Source organism: Zosterops lateralis (assembly GCF_965231275.1).
Source record: "Zosterops lateralis genome assembly, chromosome: 5".
Lineage (NCBI taxonomy): Eukaryota > Metazoa > Chordata > Aves > Passeriformes > Zosteropidae > Zosterops > Zosterops lateralis.
The window spans coordinates 32982723-33009071 of NC_139766.1; the positions used below are offsets into that span (position 1 = coordinate 32982723).

General features: G+C 38.0%; 1 protein-coding gene across 3 annotated transcripts in view; it reads right to left on the reverse strand.

Annotated features, from left to right (window-relative positions):
• Positions 1-21079, reverse strand: part of TENM3 (teneurin transmembrane protein 3) — a gene marked incomplete at its 5' end in the record, with an annotated part of 114659 nt that extends 93580 nt beyond the window's left edge. For all 3 annotated transcript variants that reach the window (XM_083860883.1, XM_083860882.1, XM_083860881.1), the window contains 2 exons: positions 593-715; positions 20908-21079. In XM_083860883.1, coding sequence (XP_083717009.1) covers positions 593-715; positions 20908-21079 — 295 coding nt within the window. The remainder of the gene's footprint in view (positions 1-592; positions 716-20907) is intronic.
• Between the last annotated feature and the right edge of the window lie 5270 nt (positions 21080-26349).

Consider the following 26349-nt stretch of genomic DNA (forward strand, 5'->3'; position numbering starts at 1 on the left):
AACGCACACAATCTTTTGTCCAAAACCTACTGAGAGCTGGCTGAAAGTCCTAAAGTTTGACTCTTGGTACCAGGTCCTCCTTATGAAACAGTGTGTCCCAGCACCCTGGGCCCCCTGGCTTTGTTATGGCCATTTGTTCAACATGAGGCTCCTAAGGCAGGATGGTCCAAGCCAGCCTCAGCCCCATCCTGCTATCTCTGGTGACCCCATAACAACAATAAAAAATGTTATCACATATTTTAGAGTAAACAGAGGTTCTGCTTCTCAGGATATGATGAGAGCTTTCCTATCCTCATCAAATATTACACGTAAATTCCTGTGAGGAATTTTGCTTGACAGCTAGCTTTCCTACATCAGCATTATTGATCAAGATCCATAGGCCCCTTCACATGCTAGGTAGGACAAACTTGTGTGCTCCTGTTTATCTGTTCCTATTTACCTATTTAAAATTACTGTTACTTACAAACACTCTGTACTTGAATTAAATATAGAGTTTTGGAGGAAAATTGTTAAAGTTTGATGATGTAAGTAAGATAAAAAGGAAGGAAATGTTTCAAAAGAAGGAAAAATAAATGTTGCCCATTTCACTTACCACTGTCTCCAGCAGGAACCGTTACAGGATGTGTTGGCAAAGTATCAGAATTCACTTTTCCATTCTCAAATGTATCATTTTCAGTCTGCTGTAACTGCCAGTTGAGGCCAAACAGATGCATTGCTGGTGGTAGAGGATACAGGTTATTTGATGCTTTTAACCACAATGACGAATTGCACAAGTAACGACTTTCCATGCTTCGCAGTGGAATAGCAACTCATACATTAAAAAAATTAAATTACATGAACAAGCATTTGCAGACTAATAGTTCAGCAACAGCACAAAGCAATTACTACCACTGTCCTTTAATGATACAGTGCTTTTAGTGAACACAGTTGACAGAAAGCTCACCAGTCTCATTTTGAGTGTTTTACCAGTCTCAAATCAATGTTCAAAAGGATAGGCAGTAATTATGTTCTTTTCTCTTTTTTCCATTTTTGATCCTTCTGAAGAGATAAATTTAAGTGAACTACTAAAAGAAATTATTTTCCCAGCAGATGGATCTGTCCTGGTTAGCCAGAAAGGAAGAAGAAACAATACAGGAGTGGAAGGAGGGTGCTGTGGGTGTTGCAGGGCTAACCTAAGACATGAGCACTTCATGCTGTCAACACCACCCTGCACAACCTCCCGTTACATGCCCATTCCCCACACTAGTCTACAAAACAAGGCCAAGGCCATGAGCAGAGCCAGAGACACTGGGGAACTTTGCTCTGATAATGGTAATGCATAAGTTCAGTTTCTGAATTACTTAATTCCCCAAAATCACATTCATTTAAAAGGTGATACCATGTTAAAGAGTTTAGCTAAGTTAATTATGAGACAGAGTCAACTCTCCATGGTGTTAGGGGGAACTTAAGGAACCTTGATTGCCAGGGATTAAGGAACGAACCCAGCATCTAAACTTTCAGAGAAAAAATATGGAAAGAAACTCCCTTTCTTATTGCTATACTGTGATACTCTCATACAATTTCATGCTCTCTCTGGATTCTTCTTCTTCTCTTATCATTCTTCTCTTCCAATGTGTCTACAATGCCACCAAAATTAATTTTATTGTAATTACTCTACTTTAGGCTTGGTGTAATGTAGGTTTGCTCATTCCACAACAACAATTACCTGCAAAGCAGCTAAAATAGTCTTTCAGTGCTACTAGGGAATAAAAATACACTGGGAAAAAAAATCTGTCATCATATATTTTAACTATTAGTGAAAAATATAAGGAAGATAATTCACTGTACCTTGTTGCTTCTGCTACTTCTCTCCCTCTGAAGCAAGACTATTCCTATAGTCAACATTACTAATTTATTCATTCCCTCTATGCAAAAATTTCTTCATCCCATTTGGATTCATCTCTGATTTTTACATGTCTCTGTATTGACCATGGCAACCCTTACTTAAGATGCATCAGTGGAAGTTTAGTTAGCAAGGCAATAAAAACTGCTAAATTAAGAGGTTGTCTGCCAGGTCTTTGCCTTAAAGCCTCCCTCTTACCCAGAACAAAACAAAAAACCAGAATGCAACTAAAGACCCGTTACTGAATACTTCAAAGACTGAAATGCTCACCACAGATGACATATTCTCTTTGTTCCAAGTCTCTGACTCTTACGCTTCTTTCCCAGACCTTAAATTGCCTGTCAAAGCCTGATAATGTAGAATGTTCCTTGACCCTAAAAACATCTTTCTTTTATCCCCTCTCAACTCTTGTTAAACCATAAATCTGACCACCACCATCTGTGGCACATCACTAGAATTAGCCATTATTATTTTGACCCTACCTCAGCTGAAATCCTTATTTATGTATTAATCACCTGACAAGTGTATCTGTTTTAATATATTTCAATAAAATCCCTTGGGTCAAACTCTACAATTTGTTATACTTGTTCATTTCACTGGCAGCAAAGAAAGACTGCAAATAGCTAAATATTTCATGATTTAAACCCAGTACATTTCTTGTTTTCAAGTCTAGAGATCTAAATCACCTCTCTTAATTTGCTGTCCCCTTATCCCTTTTATTATTTCTTCTGGAGAAAAAAGAAAAAGAAAATTACATTTATTTTGTAACTCTAGAAACACAGCAGCTTAGAACATCATTAATATCTGCTGGTGCTAGGTACATGCCCTCTGCCTCTTCTTCCACTGGGAGATCAGAAAGGGAAGCTCCAGCATGACCTTCTAGCAATTTCCTTGCAATTCAAAACAGCTGGAATTTGAAATCTTCAAAGGCAAGGACTGTGGGATCAATATTGATTACATCAATATAACCACAATCACTGCAATGTAAGTGACAACTACCTCTCCTCTGTCTTTGTCCCACTGTAGTTCACTGTTTAAGACTGGGAGTGTTAGCTGTATCCCTCAAATATACTATTCCTCTCTCAGCTTTGACAATGAACAAGTTCAATACACAATGTTTAATGAAAATGAACAGATGGATAAGTGCAGCTGTTTCACAGATTGGGAATGGAGGAATATTTTTTAAGCAGACAAAACCTGTTGCACGACAATTCCAATGACAAAACTTAGTGTGTACTAATACACTAAATAATTTAACTATGTAATCTTTTTGAGCTAGCATGGAACTTCGAGAATTCTTTCACAACAAACATGAAAACAACATGGAAGAAACAGGCTTGTTTCTAAAGTATCAAGTTACAAGGCAGAATCTCTTTAGAGATGATGAACTTTAGGAACATAGTTAAATCAACTGATGAAGACAAACTCAGGCACTATTCTGCCAATCAAAATGTCTTCTCTCAGCTGGCCATCAATACAAAAGCAAACTTCATGTCCTTATCAGTTTTATAAGGAGATTTAGGCACCTGATAAAAATTCTTGATGCTATTATGAATCTGTTTAGCAGCACCTGGTACTGATACCTCAGTGGGATGTCTGAGACCCTCAAGTCAAATTAGTCCTGAATTTCCAAAGGGAGAATGATGCAATCAGACTGCAGAGGTGTACCTGTTTGTCTGATTTCCTTCAATCTAGAAAAGGATGCAGGCCTTCTTCCAGCTTGGGATTGGGATGTAAGAGATCAACCCCCTTCCCTGTTTCTACTGTGTTCAGAGAAATAGTAGGTTTACTTCTTTTAATGAAGGATTTGATATATAAAGCAAAACTTAAAGCACATTTAGAGCAAAATGCATTTCATTATTTCCTGCTGCTATTTTTGTCCCAAATCTAATGTAAAAAAAGTTTCATAATTTTTTGACTAGATACTGCCTGTCAGGTCTGGTTTATTCCCAATCAATTTGGAATTTGGTTTTAGATAATGACAATGAAGCCAAGAGACCCTTCCTAGAGTCACTAGTTCTGACTCTGCCAAATCTATGGGGATACCAACATGAGAATGACTTACTTTCAATACTGGCATAACTTTGATAGCAGCAAGGACTTGTGTGAGAATGCCAGATGCCTCCAACCAGAAGGCAGGCAGATTATGATGGCTGTGGTCACAGATTGCAACAACTCAATTCAAATAATCCGCAGCTGCAAGTATAGATGAATTCTCAGGGGATGGGAGAAAAGATGGGTTGTCAAAATTACAAATGTGTCCACAAACCCCTACAAAAGCCTCCTTTTACTTGTATCAAGACTGGGATGATTGCTTCCATTGTGGAACAGGATGGCTTTTTAAGCAGAAAAACAGATGATGATATCCAGAGAAAGGGAGTCCAGGAAGGCTGGATGTGCCCTAAAGAAGGAAATCTTAGAAGTACAAGAATAGGGCATCCCCATGTGCTGAAAGGTGGGCTTGAAGGTGGGGAAGAAGACGATCCTGGATCAACAGAGAGCTTTGAATGGAATTCAGGGAGAACGGGAGAGTTTTTACCCCTGGAAAAAGGCATCAGCAGCTCAGAAGGACTACAAGGTGTTGTGAGGCCATGCGGGGAGAAAATGAAGAGGACCAAAGCCCACCTTAATCTGTCCATTGCTACAAAAGACAACAAATGATTTTAAAAACACCTCAGGAAGAAAAGGAGGGCCAAAACCTTCCATCCTTTCTTGGAAAAACAGTGACAAAAGATGAGGAAAATCCTGAGATACTTAATGCATTTGTTGCCTCAGTTGTTAATAACAGGACCAGCACAAGCTTAGCCCAGAGAAAATGAGGTTAAGGGAGACTCACACGATTCCTATAATTACCTGAAAGCAGGCTGTAGTAAGGTAAGGATCAATCTCTTCTCCCATGTAACAAGTAACAGGCCAAGAGGAAATGGCCTCAAATTATGCCAGGGGAGGTTTAGATTAAGGAAAAATATGGATTAAGGAAAAAGTTTCCATGGCAAGAATTGTAAAATATTGGAACAGGCTGCCCAGGAAATCAGTAAAGTCACCATCCCTGGAAGTGTTCAAAAAAACTGTGGCTATGGCTTTTCAGGACATGGTTTAATGGTGAACATGGTGGTAGTGCTAGGTTGATGGTTTGACTTGATGATTTTTAAGGTCTTTCCCATCTTTAACTATTTAACCTATGATTATTTTTAAAAACTAAAATAAAATTAAACCAAATTTTATTTAATTTCAAATAATTTAAACTTAAATTTAATTTACAAAAACCCTACCACCTTTAACCTAGGATTCTAGAATCTTCTACCTCTTCTACTGTTTCAGTCCCTATATCTATTCTGCAAAGTAATCTCCAGCTACCAAGAGCTCTTTATCTGCTGAAGCCATGCTAGCATTTACCTTTGGACTGAGTCGTTTAAGGCAGCATTTTTACTACTACTGGACAAATTATCTGCATGGCCAGCCTTTAGAGTGTGTTGATAGTCCAAATGGTGTGGAGTGCATTCCCTCTAATGGAGTGGAAAGAAGAGGCATCAGAGATGAGAAAGCTCTCTCAGATTTGGGCTGCTCTTGGCATGAACATAGTACCAGTGGCTCTGTGTGTGTGTAGTGCTGGTGAATATGGCTAAATTCACCAGAACAAATCCCAAACATAAAAGCAGTAACCAAATTAATAGTAGGGCTCTTTCCCTCCTCTTTCTCCCTCCCCCAGCCAAATGAACTGGGATATTCAAAAATTCAGAGCTCAAATTAAAAGGAGTGCATTTGTACCAACAGTAGCCTTAGTGCTAACATAAAAATGCTATCATTTGTTGCAGGCAATTGGGTAATCTTGCCATCTGTCACTACACAGTTCACTGAAGGGTTTCTGAAGCATCTTAAAACTGCTTTTTCAAGCTTGGTTGGTGATCACTATGTAACTGAAGTCTAGTTATTTTGTTTTGTAATCAGTCTACAAAGCCTTCCATGTCCTCTCAATAATTAAAATAGCAACTAAGAATACGTTTCACTGCAAACACTTGAAAAAAACTCATCACTAGTTTACACTGTGTAAAACATTTTGCAATAATCTTCAGGAAGAAGTTGCCCATTTGTTGTGCATGCTCTTTTATCAAGCTAGTAATTCGGTGTTTTATGCATTACCTTTACAAGGAAGTTGTTCTTGAGAAATAAACTGTATTATCACTTCAATACCTTCTCGAAGACTCTTGGATCCAAAAAGAAATCGGTCCCTTATTAGTAGGTGGTGAAAGATGGATAATTTATGTAACTAAGTGGCAGAACTAGAACTCTGAGGGCTGACAACTACCTGCTGCATTCAACTGCATACTGGCTGCATTTGCTGCCTTGCTCAATATCTCAAAGTTCTTTTCTGCCAAAATTATGAGAGGCACAAAAAAGAACAGTAACAGAAAACCAATTCATGTAGCTGTTCTACCACTTAGCAAGAACTGGACTTGTCTGAATTTGACTACCAGAATTATTTTTTCTTTGTCTAAAAAGGTAGCAATATACAGTAAAAGCCAGAGAAACTTATTTATTGTTCTGGTCAAAATTCAAGGTTATCTCTATCATACCAGGATCAATCACTTTTTCTAAAGTATTCTAAGCAAGAAAACATGTTCACATGAAACACAAAGGGCACAGCAAACACTCTCAGCTGTGCAGGTAAAAGAATCACAGATGCAGATCATCAGGATGCACAAACAAACCATACACATACAAGCAGAGGCTTTATTCACAGAACCAGTCCTACAGTAATGGAAGAGGTAGCCCTCTGAAGTACCAGTCATAAGTGCCAGCAAGTCAAGACCTTCCATTCTGAATACAGCAACTTGTTTTTTGCAGGAAAAAATTCTAAAAATGACACAGGGCATTTCAGGAGAACAAGAATTCACAGGTAAGAGGATTCTTTTAAGTAGAAAGAAGAAGAAACAGAGTTGCCTGAATTGGGAAATGGACCTCCAATGGTCCTCCAGCTTCTCTTAGAATAGCAGCAACAGATGAAAAATTAACACTAGACAGTATAAAGAAAAAACACTGGCGGTCTCTAAAGAGCAATCATCTCTCCAAAACCTCTGGAGATAAGGACTATGGCATACGTTCTCTGAACATAAAGAACTCAGCACCATAGGGGAAGTTGGCAAGAGGAGCTGAATGATATTGGCAACCCTCCTTCCCTTCTCCCATGTGTTTTACAAGGTATGGTAATCAAGTTTTATTATTCATGAAGCTGTGCTTGAAGATGAGCTCCTTGCTAAGTTATTGAACTCATGTTCCAGGACTGCCACTAATACGTATTTCTCGGTGCTGATATTTTCAAACCATGATTTAAAATTTGCTTCCTTAGAATTAATTGAAAAATCTTTATGCACACTTGAACATAAGGAAAAGTGAACATAATCTATATTTAAAGCAATGCAAAAAGATTATAATTTAAACTAAGCAAATTGCAATTATTGCTCAATCTTGTTGAAGGATTATCTTCTATTTCATCTCCCTGTTGGCAATACATTTTAAAATGAAATATTTGAACACTGAAGTGGTTTTTAAAATTATCTTCCATGTATTTTTCTTGCAGCCATAATTAGAATCTAAACCTATTTTATTCTGAAGGACCTGAAGTGGACCAGAAGATGTGCAAATGAACTGTCAGTGATTTGCATTAATTTGCTTTTTTCTAAGATAATAGGATACCTTGGATGTTGCTGCAGATCAAATACTGAATTAAAAATAGTTAATTAAAATTTTAAATAAAGTGAATTAAAAGTTACAAAGACAAGTTCCTTATTTATTACTGTTTTTCTCAAATCAATAAAACCCGGTATTTCTAAATTTAAAATATAAAATAAAATTAAATAAATCTAAAATAACTTTAAATTACATGCTTTTGAGCACCTTCAAAAGATCAGTCACCAGCAGCATCATATAAAAGTTGCTGAACATATACACTGAATGTAAGACATTTTAGTATAGTGCTATATGAAAAACTTAGTAATACCTATCAAGATCAATAGAGTAACTGAAAAACTGTTATTTTCCCTTTTATCCTGAACAGTTGAATGATTTCATTGATTTTACTGTTTCATCTGCAAAAAAAATCTGACCTGTCTAGTCTATTCCTCATTTTCTCTTGGAACCTTTTAACAATGAATTTGCAAAACATCGAAAAAATTTGCCTAGAAAAAATATAACAATAAAGGTCTATCAGTATCTACTGTGGATAAACTTACTCTCTTTGATCGCTAATCAAAGATCATTACATGATTACACGGTACTTTAAAGTATTGTTGCATTTGAACTGTTAAGAAAAATGTGTGGTAGTCTTGGTGTAAATATTTTTTTTTGTGTTCATCCCAAGATGGAACATTTATTCCTCTGAAAACTTGTATGGCTGGATGTCTCATTTCAGTTGTCAAGCCAGTGACTTTTATGTAACAATGGTCTGATTCTGTCAACTGCATTATACAAGGCACATTCAAAGCTTAAGGGAGAATCCAGATTTCTTAAAACAGAAACAAAGAAAATTTTTCAGTAGCCTCTCATTTAAATGAGACGAGCAGCAAACCTACTCCATTTTATAATAGTCTCCACTATACCAAAATAGTCTTTAGCATTGTCCTGGGCATTCTCCTCATGTTTTTCTTTTTCCCCAGCTAATGTTGTTCAGTCTAAAAAGATGGTGAACAATTATTACAAGTACAGAAATGATGGGGAAGGGCATATTGGATCATGGACACTTTTGAGGCAAGGGTTGTTTTGTTCATACAAAGGCAGGAAAAAATCCTGTAAATTTTGGGTTTCTAGCTAATAAAGTCATAATAAATGATTTTAAATATTGTGGAGGAGAAGAAAATTTCCTTGATTTACACATGTCAAGACCAGGTTAAAACTACAGGCTAATAACTTTTCTGTATTCCTTCAGGGATGTCTATATTTTATTGCTTCTCATTCTATAACTCTTCCCTTTTCTTCCTTAAACTTACTTTCTAGAAAAATCTGAGGCTCATATGTGTTTTATTTATTTTAGTTTTTTTTTTCACAACTCCAACATAAGTCCTGCCTTGTCCTTTAGATCACAGTGTTAAGAAGAGCAATGACAATGTAATGTCTCAAAATTAATTTGAAACACCTTTCTTAGGTAAGAGCATTGATGAAGTGATCCAACCATTTTTTATCATTCAAAAGCCTTATTTATTACAGTGAAATCAACCATCCCAAACCCAAACCAAATCACCACAAATCTCTTGAAGGATATAATTAAGTGGCACTATATGATCATGCATAGCCTATTTGCATGTTGAGGGCACAGAGAAGTGCAGTCTGAGGAAAAGATTTATGAACCAAAGGAAAAAAAAACAAACAACGGGCCAATTAATGCAATGTTCAAAGGACACACCGAGCTGCGAGTTTTTACTATACAGTGAAACACTTGTGTTGCATATTTCCATCTCATGACTGGCTAAAAAAGATCAAAGCTTTTTTTTATTCCAAATTAAGAATGACAGAACATTACAGCAAACATGCAATAAGGATAAATGTAATAAGCTTTAATAAAAGATGATAATAAGGCTTGATAAGAACTTTTGGAACGTCACCAAATCTGAAACGTAAGATGAAAGCATCTGCATGTAGAGACTGTAGTATGTTATTTGGAACCCCACGGAGCTAAACTGTGATTAGAACTCCGTATTTTTCCATAAATTAGCTTTTGTTTTGAATTTCCTGCTGAGATCATATGCAAGTTGATTGAACGTGCAAGTCAATATATAGGTTTTCTAATCCTCTGCTGTTTTTTAGGCTTCAGGAGATCACAATTACAGCAGTCCACTTGTAGATCAAAGGTACATGATTGAGGCCAAAAGAAAATAACCTATAACCTCTTTACAAAACTTCTTCATGGTGATTTAGACCTCTCCATGGTTATTAGCACTTACCTACCTGAACCTTGCAATTATGTAGATACATAAGCCAATCACTACATGCAGATCAACTTGTGAGCCCACAGAATTTCCACTTGAATCCGTATTAAAAAACAGAATCGACATGCTGAGCTCATCTTCAAGGGGGCCTTTTTATACAACTCTACCTTACCTCAACATCTCCAGTGTAAACTTGTAAGCCATTAGCTACCTGCATAAGCAAATAACCTCATGGCTCAAAACCCCAAGGTTTCCAACAGCTCAGTGACTGCAGTCATCCTCTTATTGAAATATCACCACCACTCTAGGGACTGGCATCCTTTATTATATCATCATTAATATTTTTTATGGGCAGTGGAATAACATACCATGTTCCTCCACTAAAGGGAAATTTGTTTCTTATGAAACTATTCCTGTAAGCAAAGTTATACTGTAGGTACAGGAAAAATACTATGAAAGAAACAATAATTTACTGTATATGGTTTATGGAAGGAAACTGTGACATAAAGACAAACTTACCATTAATTGTTTGTAAAGCTAGTAAATTTTTTGCAAGTCACTTTGTAAACCACTTTATATTTTTCATCAGTTATCTAAGCCTTGGAAAAAACAAGTTAGGATTACAGTTTCACATTGATTTTTTTTTTCCCCTTTAAAGTTAAATCAGCCACAACACTGCACAGTAAAATCTTACAGGTGATCTTAAGAATAGCCAGTCTTAGCTTGAAAGTAATGATCACTTATAAAATTGATAGAGAAAACCAACTACTCCTTTTAATAATTGAAAAGACATTGGATCAGTAATAAGGATGTGTTTTAAATTTGTCCTCTACTTTTGGCTACAGCTGAATTGAAATAACAGTAAGGATTGCATCTCTCTTTCAAATGCGGATACCTCCATTTCATTACTTCTGCCTGAGAGTACTAATAGGAGGCAGGAAAGAAGTAGCTGTAGAAATAAAAAAAACCCCTGGGAAATTGAAAACATAAATAAGTTTTCCTTAGCAATGTGCAAAGATTTGGAGTGAGTCAAATGAGGACCCACTGTCCAGCAAAAATGCCTCCATAAAAAGGGGTGTGAGACTTGGCATTTCGAAGATGAAGGAGAATGTAAAACATGAGATAAGCTTGGAGCTTCCGCAAGTGAAGATAAATTTACTGTAGCCAGTTACTGTGTTACACCTCAGGAAATCAGTCATTAGGCGTAGATTAACTCTATGCAGCTGGATGTTGTTTTAGTTTTCAATGAGTATTATTGAAATAAAAATACTACTCTTCCTGTACCACTATAAGGGTAACTTGGAAGTATTTTTAAATCACATACCTATTTCTATACTTAGAGGTTTCTGGAACTAGCTAATTTTCCAAATGGCTGATACTCATTTTTGTACCTCCCCCCCCCACATTACTGCTTCTACAGAACTAGTAAAAGAGATGCATTTGTGTGACCCGATTTGATCAAATCTTGTCAAAACCACTCTGGTTTTATCAGTATTATTACTGAGCAAAACCAAGCTTTTGAAATGCAAATGTCCACACCATCTAAACAGATGCAGCACATTTCTTTTTCCTGGATTATAAAACTGCAAATGCTGCTATAGGTGTCAATTCCCAAGAGACAGTGGACTTGGTGTGTTTTTTTTGTGAATGGGGTTGTCTGAAATGGCATCAATTTCCTGTCTACTTCAGAGTACATCTATCTTTCATCCATAATTAATCCCTGCAGTGGACTAATTACATCCATATAAAACCCATGTATTCTTGTGATCTCAGCCATAAATATAATTTCAAATGGTATTGCTTAAAGCAAGGTTGGACACATGTACTTGACCTTTTCATTTTATAGTGTTTGTTTATAGAGAGGTTTACGAAAATCTCATCTAAGTCAGACATTTTTAACAGCATTAATTTTTTAAAAAGCATTCAAAAAGAGAACAAGCAGTTCTTTTCACAGAAAAAAACCAAGAAAAGATTTCAGTTTACAGAAAAGATGGATTTTCTACACAAAACTACCAGCTTTAATATATGTATTGTAACTCAAATATCACAGCAGACAGCACATGTCTAAGAGCTGGCTACTTTCTTCACAGGCCTGAGTTAGAAATTAATTGAAATTACCAGCAAAGAAGAGAAGATTAATCCTAAATCCACAACAACTCCCAAGTAATCACCCACGCAAATAGCTGCTTTGCAAAATCATTCATTAAACAAAAGCATTCATTTGAAGCGTTACACACATTGGCCTATTACTAAAATACACTACACGTTTACCTGGATTGATAAAATACAAAGAACACCTCTTAAACTACTCTAAGCTTGCTCTTTATCAAAAACCAGAGCATTTTAACTGAATATCTCATTAGTCTGAAAAATTGCTAATATTTGGGAGTCTGTCAGAAGACTAAAGGAAGAGCGCAGAATGACACACATTCCACAAAACTTTCTTGCAAGAGACTTCAGTTTTCCTAAAAGCAGCATCCAGATTTTGAAAAAAACATCATACTGCTTCACAATATGACGTGTGAGATTTATGGGCAATGACATAACCATGTCATCTTGCAGATTATTACTACACCTCTTATATTGCCAGAATTACTGAGTTTCAATTTCCTCCACTGGGCAAAAGTGCTAGGGTGACAGGACTATTTGCCAAAAAGCTTTGTGGTAAATCTTAATTAGAATACAAGCCTTTGGAGCAGAGGTGTGCCTTGACAGATTAACGTTTTTAATCCCTTGAAATCTTGTCAAGTCTCTTTTAACCTCCTGATTGTCAATTACATGTTCCTACATCCTTTCGTGTGAGGATTATCTTTCTCAATGAACGTTTTATTCTCAGTGCCACTAACAATAATAGCAAGTGACATCCACAACACCAATAAACTATGAATTCCCTGCACTCCTGAGCCAGTAATATTATGCTTTGCACTTAATCTGGAACACAGGAACTAGATCTTTGCTTTAAAAACATCAGCCAAAGGCATTATCCACAACAGTATTCTTGCAAGAGACAAGAAAGTATATTTCACGTTTATGCTTCAAGACGAAGATGTTAAACATGTTTAGATTTTGTACTATTTCAAAAAAGATGCTAAAAACACTTTCAGCCCAATTAGGTGGTAAAGCACAACAACTTCATTTTTGGGCTAATCATTCTATCTCTGTCTCCCAGTCTTGAAAAAAAGAATGTGGTGAACATAAGAAATTACATTATTATTTACAAAATATTTCCACTCTAAGGATGCCAAATTAGCTCATCACGAATGCTGCAAATATTATATGAAACTCATACAGATATCTAAAATTCCTAGCTTTGGGATACCAAGGAAAATAATTTGATCACATGTTAGACAGAGCTAAAAACCTCTGTAATGCACAAAGTCATGGAAGTACTAGCTATAATATTAAGCCTAATTTTGAAGCAAAAAACTAGTGTGGAAAGTCACATTTGTATTTGAATACTGCCGTTTACCAGGCACATCAGGAATGAGTGAAAAGAGTTGCCTGAACAAATAGTAGTTAGGCATTTACCAATTATCTGGCTTTTATGATTACATTTTTAAAGATTTTTAAGTACTTAAATAGAACTAGCATGTTAGTACTTCAGACTTCAAGGACTTCTAAGGTCCATTCAGGAGTTAAAATCCGTCAGAAATTTCAGGATGTGATCTTCTAGCTGCTAAATAACTGTGCTCTACTACATCCACCGGGTATCTGACCATACACTGAAGGCCCAGTTGAAGCGACTACACACCCTTTGGCCTCTGCATTCTAGTCAGGACACACACCTGCTCTTCTGCAGGAGAGAGCAACATGTGGCACTGATGTCTAAAACAACAGGCAGGAAGATTTTGCCGGGTGCAGAGCAGAGCCACACATGGTGGGAAGGCAGAGCCCTACATGTGGCACTGCCATCAGAGGCAGCCAGATTCTGGCTCCCTTTGACACTTGCAGCTAAGAAAGATCTGGAAACATTCCTTCTGGACAGAAGAGACACATCACTATGCACCTAATCCACAGCATCTTCATTTGGGAGGCAGCCACTTCCAAATCCCACCAAGCTTTAATTAAAAAAAAAAGACAAGGAACATTGCTGCTGCCTCCAAATGTACTAGACACACAAAACCTTCCTTAAAAGCCCCACGGATTGTTAAAATGAGTAGTGAGTCTACACTTTTCAAGAACTGATGTACTTTCAGCAGTGCTGGAGACACTGGCTGTCTTCACAAATCCAGATATAGGCACACAGTGAGCAAGAACACATGAACATTAGTGTGGTTCTGCCAAGTGTGTGGTGTGATCAGACAATGCCAAGGAGCTGTGCTTAGATAGCTGGCACGCTTTCTCAGAAAGGTTTACATAAGAGAAGATTTATGTAGATTTTTGCGTGGTAGTTTGAATACATTGTAAAAGGTAGATTTGGTAAACTGTAAAATCTCTGAGCAATTTCTTCAAATGATGACAACAGATCAAAAGGAAAGCTTTTTTTTTTTTTTTTTTAAATCAGATCTATAAATATATTAGTTTGCCTCATTGCCTTATTTTGTTGGAAAAACAAATGGGCTCAGAGCATAAACCTAGCTAACTGTAAAAAATCTGCCACATATCCATAGACAGGGAACATATTTCCAACCCACACACCTCAATGAATCCAGACATAGCTAAGGTCCCAGCAAACCTGAGTGAAGCAGACAGAAATGGGAAGAGAATGAAGAAAGCCAAAAGTTCTTGATGAAACTCTCAGTGACGATAGTATTACAATGCTCAAAATTAAATGTATGTCAAAAAGAAAAACAGTTTCTATAAACACATAATGAAAGGTAAGGTGATTAATGGCAATTAAACCATATTTTCCCTCATGCCTGTTAATTACAATACCTATGCTGGGTATTGTAATAAAAATTCCATTTAAATGGCATCCTTAATTAAGTTGTTTTCCTTATTCCTGGCAGTAACTGAGCTTTACAAACAGCAGAATAACGTTAACTTGGCATTGCAATCAAAAAGAAATATTATATTGTTCTTTACTGATAAAGTAAAATAGATTCTTAGGTATATTTAATAGATTCTTAGATATATTTAGTCATTGCTTCAGCATGAAATTCAGTTCTATAATTGTCATGTCTAGTTTTGGGGGAGAGTGGTTCTGCCCTACTATGACTTCTGCCACTGAACCCAACAGGAAGGGCAGGTGGTCTTCCACAATCTGGGAAGAGATGTGAATGCCAGCAGCTGTCACACCAAATCCTGTGGGAGAACCACAGCTAACAAACTCAGAAATAGCACTGAATACATAGGAAGTTAGCCTCAGCCTACAGAAACAGACAATTTAATAATTTTTAATAACTACTCAAAACTCATCTCAGAGTTACACACTATCTTTCACACTTTGCATTCTTCTGATGTGTCAGTCTCCTCTAATAATGAAACTTGCTATTTTTCCTAGACACTTTAGTCTTCTTCTCTTTCTACCTTAAAACCTCTTAAGTTGGTCTATTCTTATTCTCAAGAAGTTTTTGCGATAACTCTGAAGACAGTTGTCCATTATTAGAAATATACCAGCACCTAATGTTCAGCTTATTTTTAATATTTTGGGATGATGATAAAACACTAACATTTTTAGATAGACAAAAAGCATTCCTGCTTGTTATAATAACTGCAGAATAAGCACAGTGTAGCTATTTTTATAGAGTAGAAAATATGAATTATCTGTAATTAACAAACCTACTTCCTAGCCTGGTATCTTCTCCATTCACATTTCATTTGAAATTTGCATTATGATTGCATAGTCATCTGTGTCATAGCAGAACCCAAGTTTTTCTATTGTTTCTCATGGAATGAAGTACCACCGATTCTCACATACATGTTTTCCCAGAAGATATTTAATCTGTTAAGTCTAAATGTTAGCTTTCTTTTCTGCCCAAAATGGATTTATTTAAGTAGTAAAAAAGTACTGATAGATAAAGAAAGTGGTGATAAAAAAATTATAAAGGCAATAGTGACAAAAATAAAAATATGGCCTTTTAAATGAAACAAAATTCCTTTATTCCTTTTTTTGTTTTTCTTATTACAGAAGAGATATCCTTCTGTTATCACTGACATGTAAATACTTGCTTTATCACAACAAATAGCTGGCTGGTGTATATTCGTGTTCTGACCACTGACTGCTGAGGTAAGGCTAACAAAATGATCAATCCCAAGTTATACAAAGTGTAAAATAAAATACTCAATGACTTGAAAGTATGACAGGCTGTTGTGAAGCAGTCAGGACAGGAAAGGCCTGACTGCTGTGCATTCAAATGATGTTTTATGTTCATGGAAACTTATTTAGCAGACCTAAGACAAAATTCATGACAGACACATGCAATTTTTCAGAGTACAACCCTTCACACGTAGCTGACTGAATCTGGTATCGTGCAGTTCCAGCGATAACCGAGGAACTGAACTGCTCCTCTCTTCAGTTCCATGTACTGAAACACTGCTTCATTTCCATGTACTGAAAATGGCAGTAATTTCTTGTATTCATTTAGTGAATGTTAAGACAGTGCCATTAGCAATGGAAAATCAATTGCTAGAGCAACTCCTGGGGAAGAAAGAGGGGCTCTGAGGTCCCAAAATTCTCATTAATTTCATCCATTAATTGCTGAATCCACACTACAGCAGAAATAATTAGTACAGTACAAATCAGTTTGTTAATACAGCTGGTCAGAGTCTGTGATATGCAACAACATATTGGAAACAACTCCTGACTGGTTAGTTCTCTATAATTACACAGTGGATTTTTCTTTTAGGAAAAAAATCATGTCTAAGAACAACAAGCTCCTTCCCGTAGTAAAACCCAAGTGGAAAAGGAAGATCCTAAAATGTGGAATTGAAGGATGGTGGTTACATATGAAACTTTGACTTGGTGTTCATTTTTAACCTAGCAGGTGCTCTTCAGAGCTTTCTTTCAGAACTTTCCTTTTATTCATTCATTCATTCGCTGCAAGTGATGAATGCTGAAGGAGGCAGTAAGCTATGGAGAAACAAAGGACTAAGTTCTGTGTTGTTTCCACACTGTAAAACTGAACTCCGTTTCTGGCTTTCACATGGACCCTCTGTACCAAGATGGTTAAAATTGTTAATGTCTATATGGAAAGAGGCCAAAGAAAGAAAACTTCATTCTTCTTACTCTTTAATGGTTTATATTTAGTACTGCTCTTCCTAGTCTTCCAAACGGGGGAAAAGATTCTAAATTTTTCATGTTGGAAAAAGAAGGTTGCTTTTTTCCTTGGTTGCAAATGTGATTACAGACGGAAGTTAAGCAAATGAGCAGCCTAAAGAAATTCCAGTGTTAACTTGATCCCTAAAGTTTAAATTCTTTACTCCCCATTTTGTAATCCATTATTTCAAGGAGCTTTTCCTTGAATCCTTTACTTTAAACTAGAGCTATTTTTAATTCCTGTCTTCTCTGTGTTGCTACAATATCTTTTGGTTCAGCACTTTCATGTTTCTGTTGCCTTACTTCTTTCTCAACCATTTAACAGTAGATGAAGCCTCTATGCCAAATGACCAACATTTTCCACAACTCCCTTCTATTTTCTCTAAAAATTAATTAATTAATTGTCTAAGTGACAGGAATAGTAAGCTTAAATATTTTGTACATTGCAGAATGGTTCAGAGAGACTACGAAGGCTAGAAATGTAAGAATGCATGGGAAAGCTCTCCTTTGGACTGAAATAACATTTCCTTATGATCCCCAAGACTGCATGAAGTGGCTTTAGAGTGTAGTGTTTGCTCTGGTCTCTACCCATGCTGACACACTCTGCTCTCACCTCATCTCTGCAGACTTTGTAAACATAGGAGTCTTTCCTGTCAGAGTGATGGAAGAAGTGCAAGACATACCAGACTCTTGATGCAGCTCCTTCCTCTGGCTGGGCTAATTGACGGAGCAGTAATTGACTGAGCACTTCTGCAAAGGCAGACATGAAGTCTAGCAAACTGTCTCTTCTGCCTTATGTCGCCTGAGCAGAGGCAGCAAGATCTCAAGTAACTTTCTCTACCCCATACTCACTGTAACTAAAATAAGCCTGGGCATGACATGTTCATCTCTCTGCAGTTCTGAGAAGGGCTGGGTTACACCACCACTCACTGGAGCAGCAGGCTATTAGTCCTTCAGTCTGCAGCTGCCACAGTCACACAAGGGACATCAGCCACACCTGATCAACACGTACTGGCATATTTGGTGCAATCATGCTGCAAAACTGGTGATTTCCCAGCTCTTGACAGTGATAGTTCATACTGAATTCCTTCTTTCATGGAAATGCTACAAGGTGGGTAGCATTTTCACACTTGTGGCAACATATTTCTGTGAAGTTCAGAACATGTCTCCAACTGGCTATACTAATATGGCATGTCACCTCAGCTGCTGTAAATTCCAGCAGAGATGCCAGACCACTGTACTGGAGACATGCCACAGGGTGCTAGAGGTCACACAATACTGCAATCATTCCCTTCTTTTTATGCTATGACCAATTTCCTACCCAGTTATTTCCCTTTCACACCTATGTTATGAAACATGTCTCCTCTGAAGACAGGCTAAAAGTTGGGACTGTTCATTCCGGAGAAGGCTCTGGGGAGACCTTACAGCAGCCTTCTATTACCTAAAGGGGACCTGAAAGAGACTTGGAGAGGGACTTCTCAGAAAAACAGGAGAAAGGGGAATGGCTTTAACTGAAATAGGACTGGTTTAGATTCGATATTAGGAAGGAATTCTTTGCTGCGAAGTGGTCAGACCATGGAACAGGTTGTCTAGAGAAGTTGTCTATGCCCCATCCCTGGATGTATTCAAGGTCAGGTTGCATGGTGCTTTGAGCAACCTGGTCTAGCACATGGTGTCCCTGTCCATGGCAGGGGGTTTGGAACTAAATTATCTGTTCCAACCCAAGCCATTCTATGAAATAGTTAACTAAGATGAAGGAGTGCTTCCATCTTACATTAATGATTTCTACTGATTTATACTTGGATGGCCTATTAAATAGGGGATATTTCTGATACTACATCTGCAGAGATGGGAAAACCACATATATGAATGAGTGTAATCCATTCATGATTTTATGGACACAAAGTCCTCTAGAGAGCATCTCTGAGTGCTGAATTTTACATTTAGAGTGCTGAGTTAGCTGAAATATGTGTAATATCACCAGTAGGCATTGAGCTCCCTATTGACTGTGGGCAGAGGAAGGCTGCTGTGCATTGTTTATTTCAGCTAGGATGTGAGCTGGCGTGCACCCATGAAATGAAATCTTGTGCAGCTATTTTTTTTTTTACAGGGTATGTGAATAAATGATGTGTGGAGCTTTCAGCTCTTGCTCACTGGAAAGCTCAGTTCTTTTTCCCGAATACAGGAATAGAGGCGCATTAGACATGCTTATATTTCTTAATGTGCCTGTGGGAGAAATAATCTGGTACAGCCATCTTCCTGTGCCCCTCAGATTCATAAGTAATCTGGCTCTTTGGGGCTAGCAAAGTGTAGAGCTTAGCTCACAATCAGGTCTCCAGTGTTTTACTATATGTATGGCTGTTTCTCCTGGCTTCTGACAGGGATACTTCATGCTGAATTCTTCCTTGATATTTACACATTTATTTAGTAGCAGATGTTTACTTCTGATGATTTATGAGGCAAAATTACAGAGACTAAGCACAATTAATGTGTTTTATAAGTGGGATTATTTCAATCCCACTTAAAAAAAGATTTCGTGTCATAACTCTAAACCATACTTTCAACTCCTTGCACATTGACACAAAATAACCACAAATCCAATGATTGAAGGAAGCTGAAGAGCAGTGGCAAGGCCAACATTTGCACAGATGTCTTTTGCTCTTTGGGGCTGGCAGCTGAGGTGGAAAGGGTGCTCAGAGGGCTCAGCTTTGCTGGGTCAGAGGGGAATTTCTCCAGCTACTCAGCAACCCAGTTTCTTGCATTGCTCACAGGAGTTTCAACTCAGTAAGAACTACTTCAAAGGCTCTACAGAGCTTATGCTGTCTCTTGCACTGAATTGCAACAAGACTGTTTGAACAACGACAATGAAGATTTAAGGATCTTAAGGCCCTCTAGGCTCTATTATAAATTAACCCTGATTTTAAAAAGAGGGAAGGAAAGAGAGATTGACTCTCTTCTTTCTGTATTCTTTCCTCCATTCTTCAAGGCTCTAAACTTATGTGCAACCAATAACAAAAACCCGACTATGACATTTCTGTAACTGTGGTGACCTAAACTTCTAATTAACAAGTCAGTTAAAAGAAAGTCTTTGAAGACCATTTATGGGCTCAGAGATGAAAAAATCTCTAATCTGGACAAAGATGCAAAGGAAGTTAGGAGTGCAAAATGATCCTGTTCTGTTCCCTTATTAAGGACATTTTCTCATAGCCAAGCACTGCTCCTATTACATGCCTAAAACTCAAATTATATAATATTTATAGTGAACATTTATGAAAATAATTAAGGAGATGAAGAAATGAAGGAAATCTTCTAAAATAAAATCTGGAAAATGGAACTTAACAAACAAATAGAGAAAAGTGACAATAATTAAAATAAACAAGCAATAAGAGAGGAAGCCTACATCTTCACTGCATATTGTCCTTTTGGACAATTATTTTCCCTATTTCACTATCAAACATTTGTATTAGACTTTTTCTCCAGCTCTACACACAAACATACATGCATGCAATGATGAAATAAGTGATAGTTAGCATTCTTAAAGATTGTATTTGCAATATATCAGCAAAATGAGAGGAAAAGAGTTCCAAAGATATGCTGCAAGTTATATTCACATCATGGAATTTTTACAGCCTATATTTTACACATACTTTTATATGAACTTGACTCCACATAATTTAATTCTAGTTCAAATACTTCTTTGAAGTTAATTTGCTGAACATCAAGCTACAGAATGCTTGCAAAATATTCAGATTTTCTAATTTCTCTAAACAATTGTGAATTTTCATTAAATCCTTGTGGCTTTTACTGTTACCAAAGACTTTGCTAGTTAAAGGTTAGTATGTCACAGTTCACATATAATCCATCAGACACCACTGTTCACAGTGACAATTATAAAAAATGGGACTCACCTATAAAGTAGGACAGCAGTATTGCCAGCAGCACTGAGACCCCTACAGCACAGAGTGCAGTACATTTCCAGCTACAGTACTTCGAAGACTTCTTGAATTTAAAAGCACTTCTGGATAGAGTGTTCCTAGGTAGTGGCCGAGTAGGAGGGGAATAAACAGAGCCGGATGCCATTGTGTACCCTGGTGTTGCAGTACTGAACAGCGGTGTGGTCCCTGTTCCTGTTTTGAATAGGAAATGCCTGTGAAAGAAAGAGCATATGGTAAAGTATAAAAGTAAATGAAGCTGGAGCACAGGCAATCATAACTCTTTTGTTTGATGTTGCCTATTTTCAAATAGCTAACAAATCCAATCTGCAAAGGGTCACAGAAGCATTAACTTGTCACGATGCTCACACATAAAAAGATGCTTTCCCTTTAAGTAAAGACCAAAGCCCCCCAAACATTAATAACACTCTGGTATCCAGACAGGAAACAGAACTACCCAAAATACAGAGTACCAAGGAGAAAGTCTCTCATAGTTTATCCAACAAGTAGGGACAGGCTTTCTGCTGCTGTTTATTTGTGTTGGCTTCTGCAACAGACTACAGGGAACTCCATTAAAAAGTCAATAATGAGCAATGTGACTGCAGCCCACACTACTTATCACAGCTTTCCTAGGTTAAGTACAAGGAAAACAGCAATCTCTCAGTTACAAACTTTTGGCAACTTTTCCAAAAATAGTCAGTTAAAAATTTTTTTGGAGTGTGTCCTAAGTACTCAGTTCACTAATTCACATCTATTTGCACATAATCCTACCATAAAAAGATCTGATTATGGATACAAGCAGCTAGTCACAGCCTAGAAGAAGTACGCTAAAGACATATTTACTGAGTGTTTAAGAAGACCAAAAACCAGCAACAGATATGAAAAGCAAAGTCAAAGGTTAAGACACACTGTGCGTTACCACTTTGTTTTTTCAATTAAAATCTCCAAAGGAAATATTACACTGTGAGCTTCTGTATGGTAGAATCCTTTAATTTCAGTCCATGCAATCATAATTACTTTGAAAGAGCCTCTAAACATGGCATATTCTACCTGGAGTTTTTCTCCAGATGCACATGTACAACTCTATGAACAACAAAACCCTGTTCGAAGAAAGGTCTCTGCACCAGAGGTTTCCCACCAATTTGTTATATTGGCCAATCTGTAGCATATGGATTACCCTTTGCTAATTAAGCCCAGCAAAATGAATACATTATATCTAAAAATGGTAAGAAAGCATACTGTGGAGACTTTGAACTTACCAACGCACAGCTAAATAGAACAAGCAAGGTGCTTGGGTTTGGTCATAGCTGAGAGACACTCATGAATTGCTGATACCCTGGTCCTGCCGAAGGCAAGTGCATGCCCACACTGTGTTTGCCTCCTGCCTGTCAAATTACACAGCCCGGCTCAGAGGATCCAGCACCAGCTGAGCCAGCTGTGCAGGGGAAAAGCCTTTCTAGACAGACCATGTGGCACTTCCCAGCTGATGGGATTTGACTCTCTGGGACACATGCTCAGATTTTTGCATAGTAATGGACCAATTTATACTGTAGAGACACTAGAAATTAATTTGCCCCACTGCAGCCTGAGAAAAATACCAGCAGTTGATAAATAAGATCTGATGTTTACAGGTGATTTTGCTATGGGAGGTTAATGGATGGATTAGAACATCTTGGCATAGGCCCTCTACTTGAAAATATTTGCATTACAAACATGATTCTATGAAATATTTTACATAGGTTACTTCATTCTGAACAATATTAAACTTGATGGGAGCAGCAACAGAAGGTTATGCACCAGATCTACTGGTGCACAACAGCACATCCCAAATTTTTTGGGCTTCTGAGCTCATAGTATAATAAACAATCTCAAAAGACAAAGCCCTGGTAGCTTAAATCCTGTCTAAGAAGGTACTTCATTAAAAGTTGTGACATTTTCAATGTAGCAAACACCAAAATAGTAACTAGCACTATGTAAAAATGTTTACGACAGCATTACTGTGATTGTACAGATTCACGGATTCATGTAAATTCATGAAGTCCTGATAAATGGCTTATCCACTTGGTCTTTAGTGCTCTTTCATTCCTGGCTACATACGGTAAATGCTACGTCCAGGTATATTTCACAAACAGATCCCAAGAAAACTACTAAACACAAAGGAAGCTGTTTCCCTTTCCATGTGCAGTGTGTAGTGCTTTGGGGGACAGAAGGAAAGCCATATAGTAGATACAACCGTACTCCTCTTATACATCAGCCTCCTGTTAAAATAAGCTGCCTGACCAGCCTGCAATTTTCACATCCTCCTTCTCCTGCTGTTAGACTCAACAGACTAAAAATGGGAATTGGCATTATACAAGCACTTGACTAGAACTCCAATATACTTTAAGTTTTAAGAAAACATTGGAATAAAACAGTCTGCCACTGATATTTTCCTTTTTTTAATTTTCTCTGAGAAAGTGAGAATTGATGTTGGTTTTGGGAGACCACAGACTACTAGAGACTTTAATCCATATTCTCAAAGCCTTTGAGGAGTTAATCCTACAGACAAACTCAAGAGATGACAGCAATGGTGTGAACTGTCATAACTCTGACAACCCACCTCAGACATCTAGGTAATGAAAGAAAATCGTAATTTTTATATGTGAATCTTAGAAAAATGGAAGTTGGAAATGACACTTAAGACCATTCAGTCCAATCATTAACTCAGCAATGCCAAGTCCCCCACTAAATCACGTCCCTAAATGCTACATCAACCCATTTTTTAAATACCTGGAGGGATTGTGACTCAGCCACTTCCCTAGGCAGACTGTTTTGATGCTTCACAACCCTTTCAAGGAAGAAGTTTTTCCTAACATCTAACCTAACGCCCCCCCAAGTGCAACTTGAAGCCATTTCTTTTTGTCCTATGGCTTGTTACTTCTGAGAAGAGAGCAATCCCTACCTGGCTATAACCTCCTTTCAGGTGGTTACAGAGAGTGGTAAGAGCCCCCTTCAAGCCTCCTCTTCTCCAGGCTAAACAACCCCAGCTCCCTCAGCAGCTCCTCATAAGGCTTGTGCTCCAGACCTTTCACTAGCTTTGTTGCCCTTCTCTGGAGCTGCTCCAGCACCTCAATGTCGTTCCTGAACCAGGGGGGCAGAACTGGACACAGCACTTGAGGTGTGGCCTCATCAGTGCTGAGTACAGAAGGAAGACCCTTTCCTGGTCCTGCTGCCACAGGAATACATGATAGAGGAATACATGGAATACAGGAATACAGGAATACATGATAGAGGCCAGGAAGCTGCTGGCCCTCTTGGCCACCTGGGCACACTGCTGGATCATGTCCAGCTGCTGTTAACCAGCACTTCCAGGGCTTTCCTGCAAGACAGCTTTCCAGCCATTCTTCCCTCATCTGCAGGAGGTTTTTGGGACTGAAGTGCAGGACCCAGCACTTGACCTTATTTAACCTTATACAGTAGGATTTGGCCCATTGATCCAGCCTGTCCAGATCCCTCTGTGGAACCTTCTACCCTCCAGCAGACCAACACTCCCATCCAGCTTGGTGTCTCTGTGAACTCATGGATGGTGCACTCAGTATCCTCCTTAACAAATCATTGATAAAGACTGTTGATAACAGACAAAGCATCATCAGCTGGGCAACAGAGGTGACTATCCTGCTCTGCAAGGCTGGGGCCTCACCTTGAATATCGTGTGCAGTTTTGGGCACCACAATATGAGAAGGGTATAAAGCTATTACAGAGTGTCCAAAGGAGGGCCATGAGGAGGGTGAAGGGCTTTGAGGGGAAGGCTTATGAGGAGCAACTGAGGTCATTTGGTCTGTTCAGCCTGGAGAAGAGGAAGCTGAGGGGAAATTTCATTGTGGTCTTCAACATCCTCATGAGGGGAAGAGGAAAGGCAGGCACTGATCTCTCCTCTGTGGTGCCCAGGGACAGGACCAGAGGGAATGGCCTGATGCTGTGTCAGGGGAAGTTTAGCTTGGATGTTAGAAAAAGGTTCTTCACCCAGAAGGTGTTTGGACACTGGAACAGGCTCCCCAGGGAAGAGGTCACAGCACCAAACCTGACGGAGTCCATGCAAGTGTTTGGACAACACTTTTGGGCACATGGTTTGACTCCTGGGGATGGTCCTGTGCAGGGCTGGGAGCTGAACTCGATGACTTTGGTGGGCCTCTTCCAACTAAACTTGTTCTGTGATTCTGTGAAACTAAACAGGGCTGGTCCCAATACTGAGCCGTTGGGAACACCACTTGTGACTGGCCAGTAGCTGGCTGTAACTCCACTCACCACTCTCTGGACTTGGCCACGCAGCCACTTTTCTACCCAGGGAAGAGTGCACCTGGCCATGGCATGATCAGCCAGTGACTGCAGGACATGCTGTGGGAATTCAGCAATGTGTTGTCTTAGGCAGCACACGGCACAGCTCCTCGCTTTAAGCTGTTCTCCTTTACTTTGAATTGGATGAATACAATGCCAGAGTGGTTGCACAGTCTGGCTGAACATTGAGGGAAAAATAATGACAGAAAAGCCAGCCTGGCATCTTCATGTGGGTTAAGAAAATTTGTTTGGATCTCTCTGTTTCTAATGAGTGGAGTTACTAACAAAGTTGTCAGAGACTCTCCTGCTACATTAACTCTGAGTGCTAAGTATTTAAAGTGTAATGCTATCAGACTTGCACATCTTGTCTGCCTCACTGAGCCATGCCAAACTGTTCCTATGAGACTCTTAGAAGGATATGGTATCTGACAACAAATCCAGGCGGCTTCCAGATAATGCTCAAATTCTTATGCTCTTGAAATATAATCCATCCACAAATGATTTTAATTATCTATATATCTATCTACTTTGTCTTTTCAAACTGTGGAACTCAAACAGCTAATTTCTAAAGCCTAAACTGTTTGCACTACTTGACCAGGCACTGACTTACAGGAAATTACACAATATTTCATCTCATAGGGAACTTATAGCATCTGCAATAGTGTATCTTCCCTTCAAAATTGATCACATAACATGCATTTGCTAGATCTTCACATAAGCAGCACTTTAAATATTTTATTAAGCTATGGAGTACAAAACTCCAGTGAATCATGCTAATATTTTACAAGACAAGCCACTTCTGTATTATTAAATAATTCAATTCAACTTTTAAAGCAAATAATATTCTGCTTTTACATTTATTCAATATATATTTCTGCCAAATTATTCAATAGATGTTGCTATTAAAGTCAGCTAATCTTAACATTTTAAGTGGGAATTATTCAGCACAGAAAATATCTAAACTACAAAATACAAAGTTATACCATAAACTAATCTTTGGATGCAAAGTCAGCTGGGAGGTACCCTTATTTCACAAACAGTAGGCATTTTACTTAAGCTTGTGCCCTTATAAGAAAAGACAGAAATACAGCACCAAAAAACCTC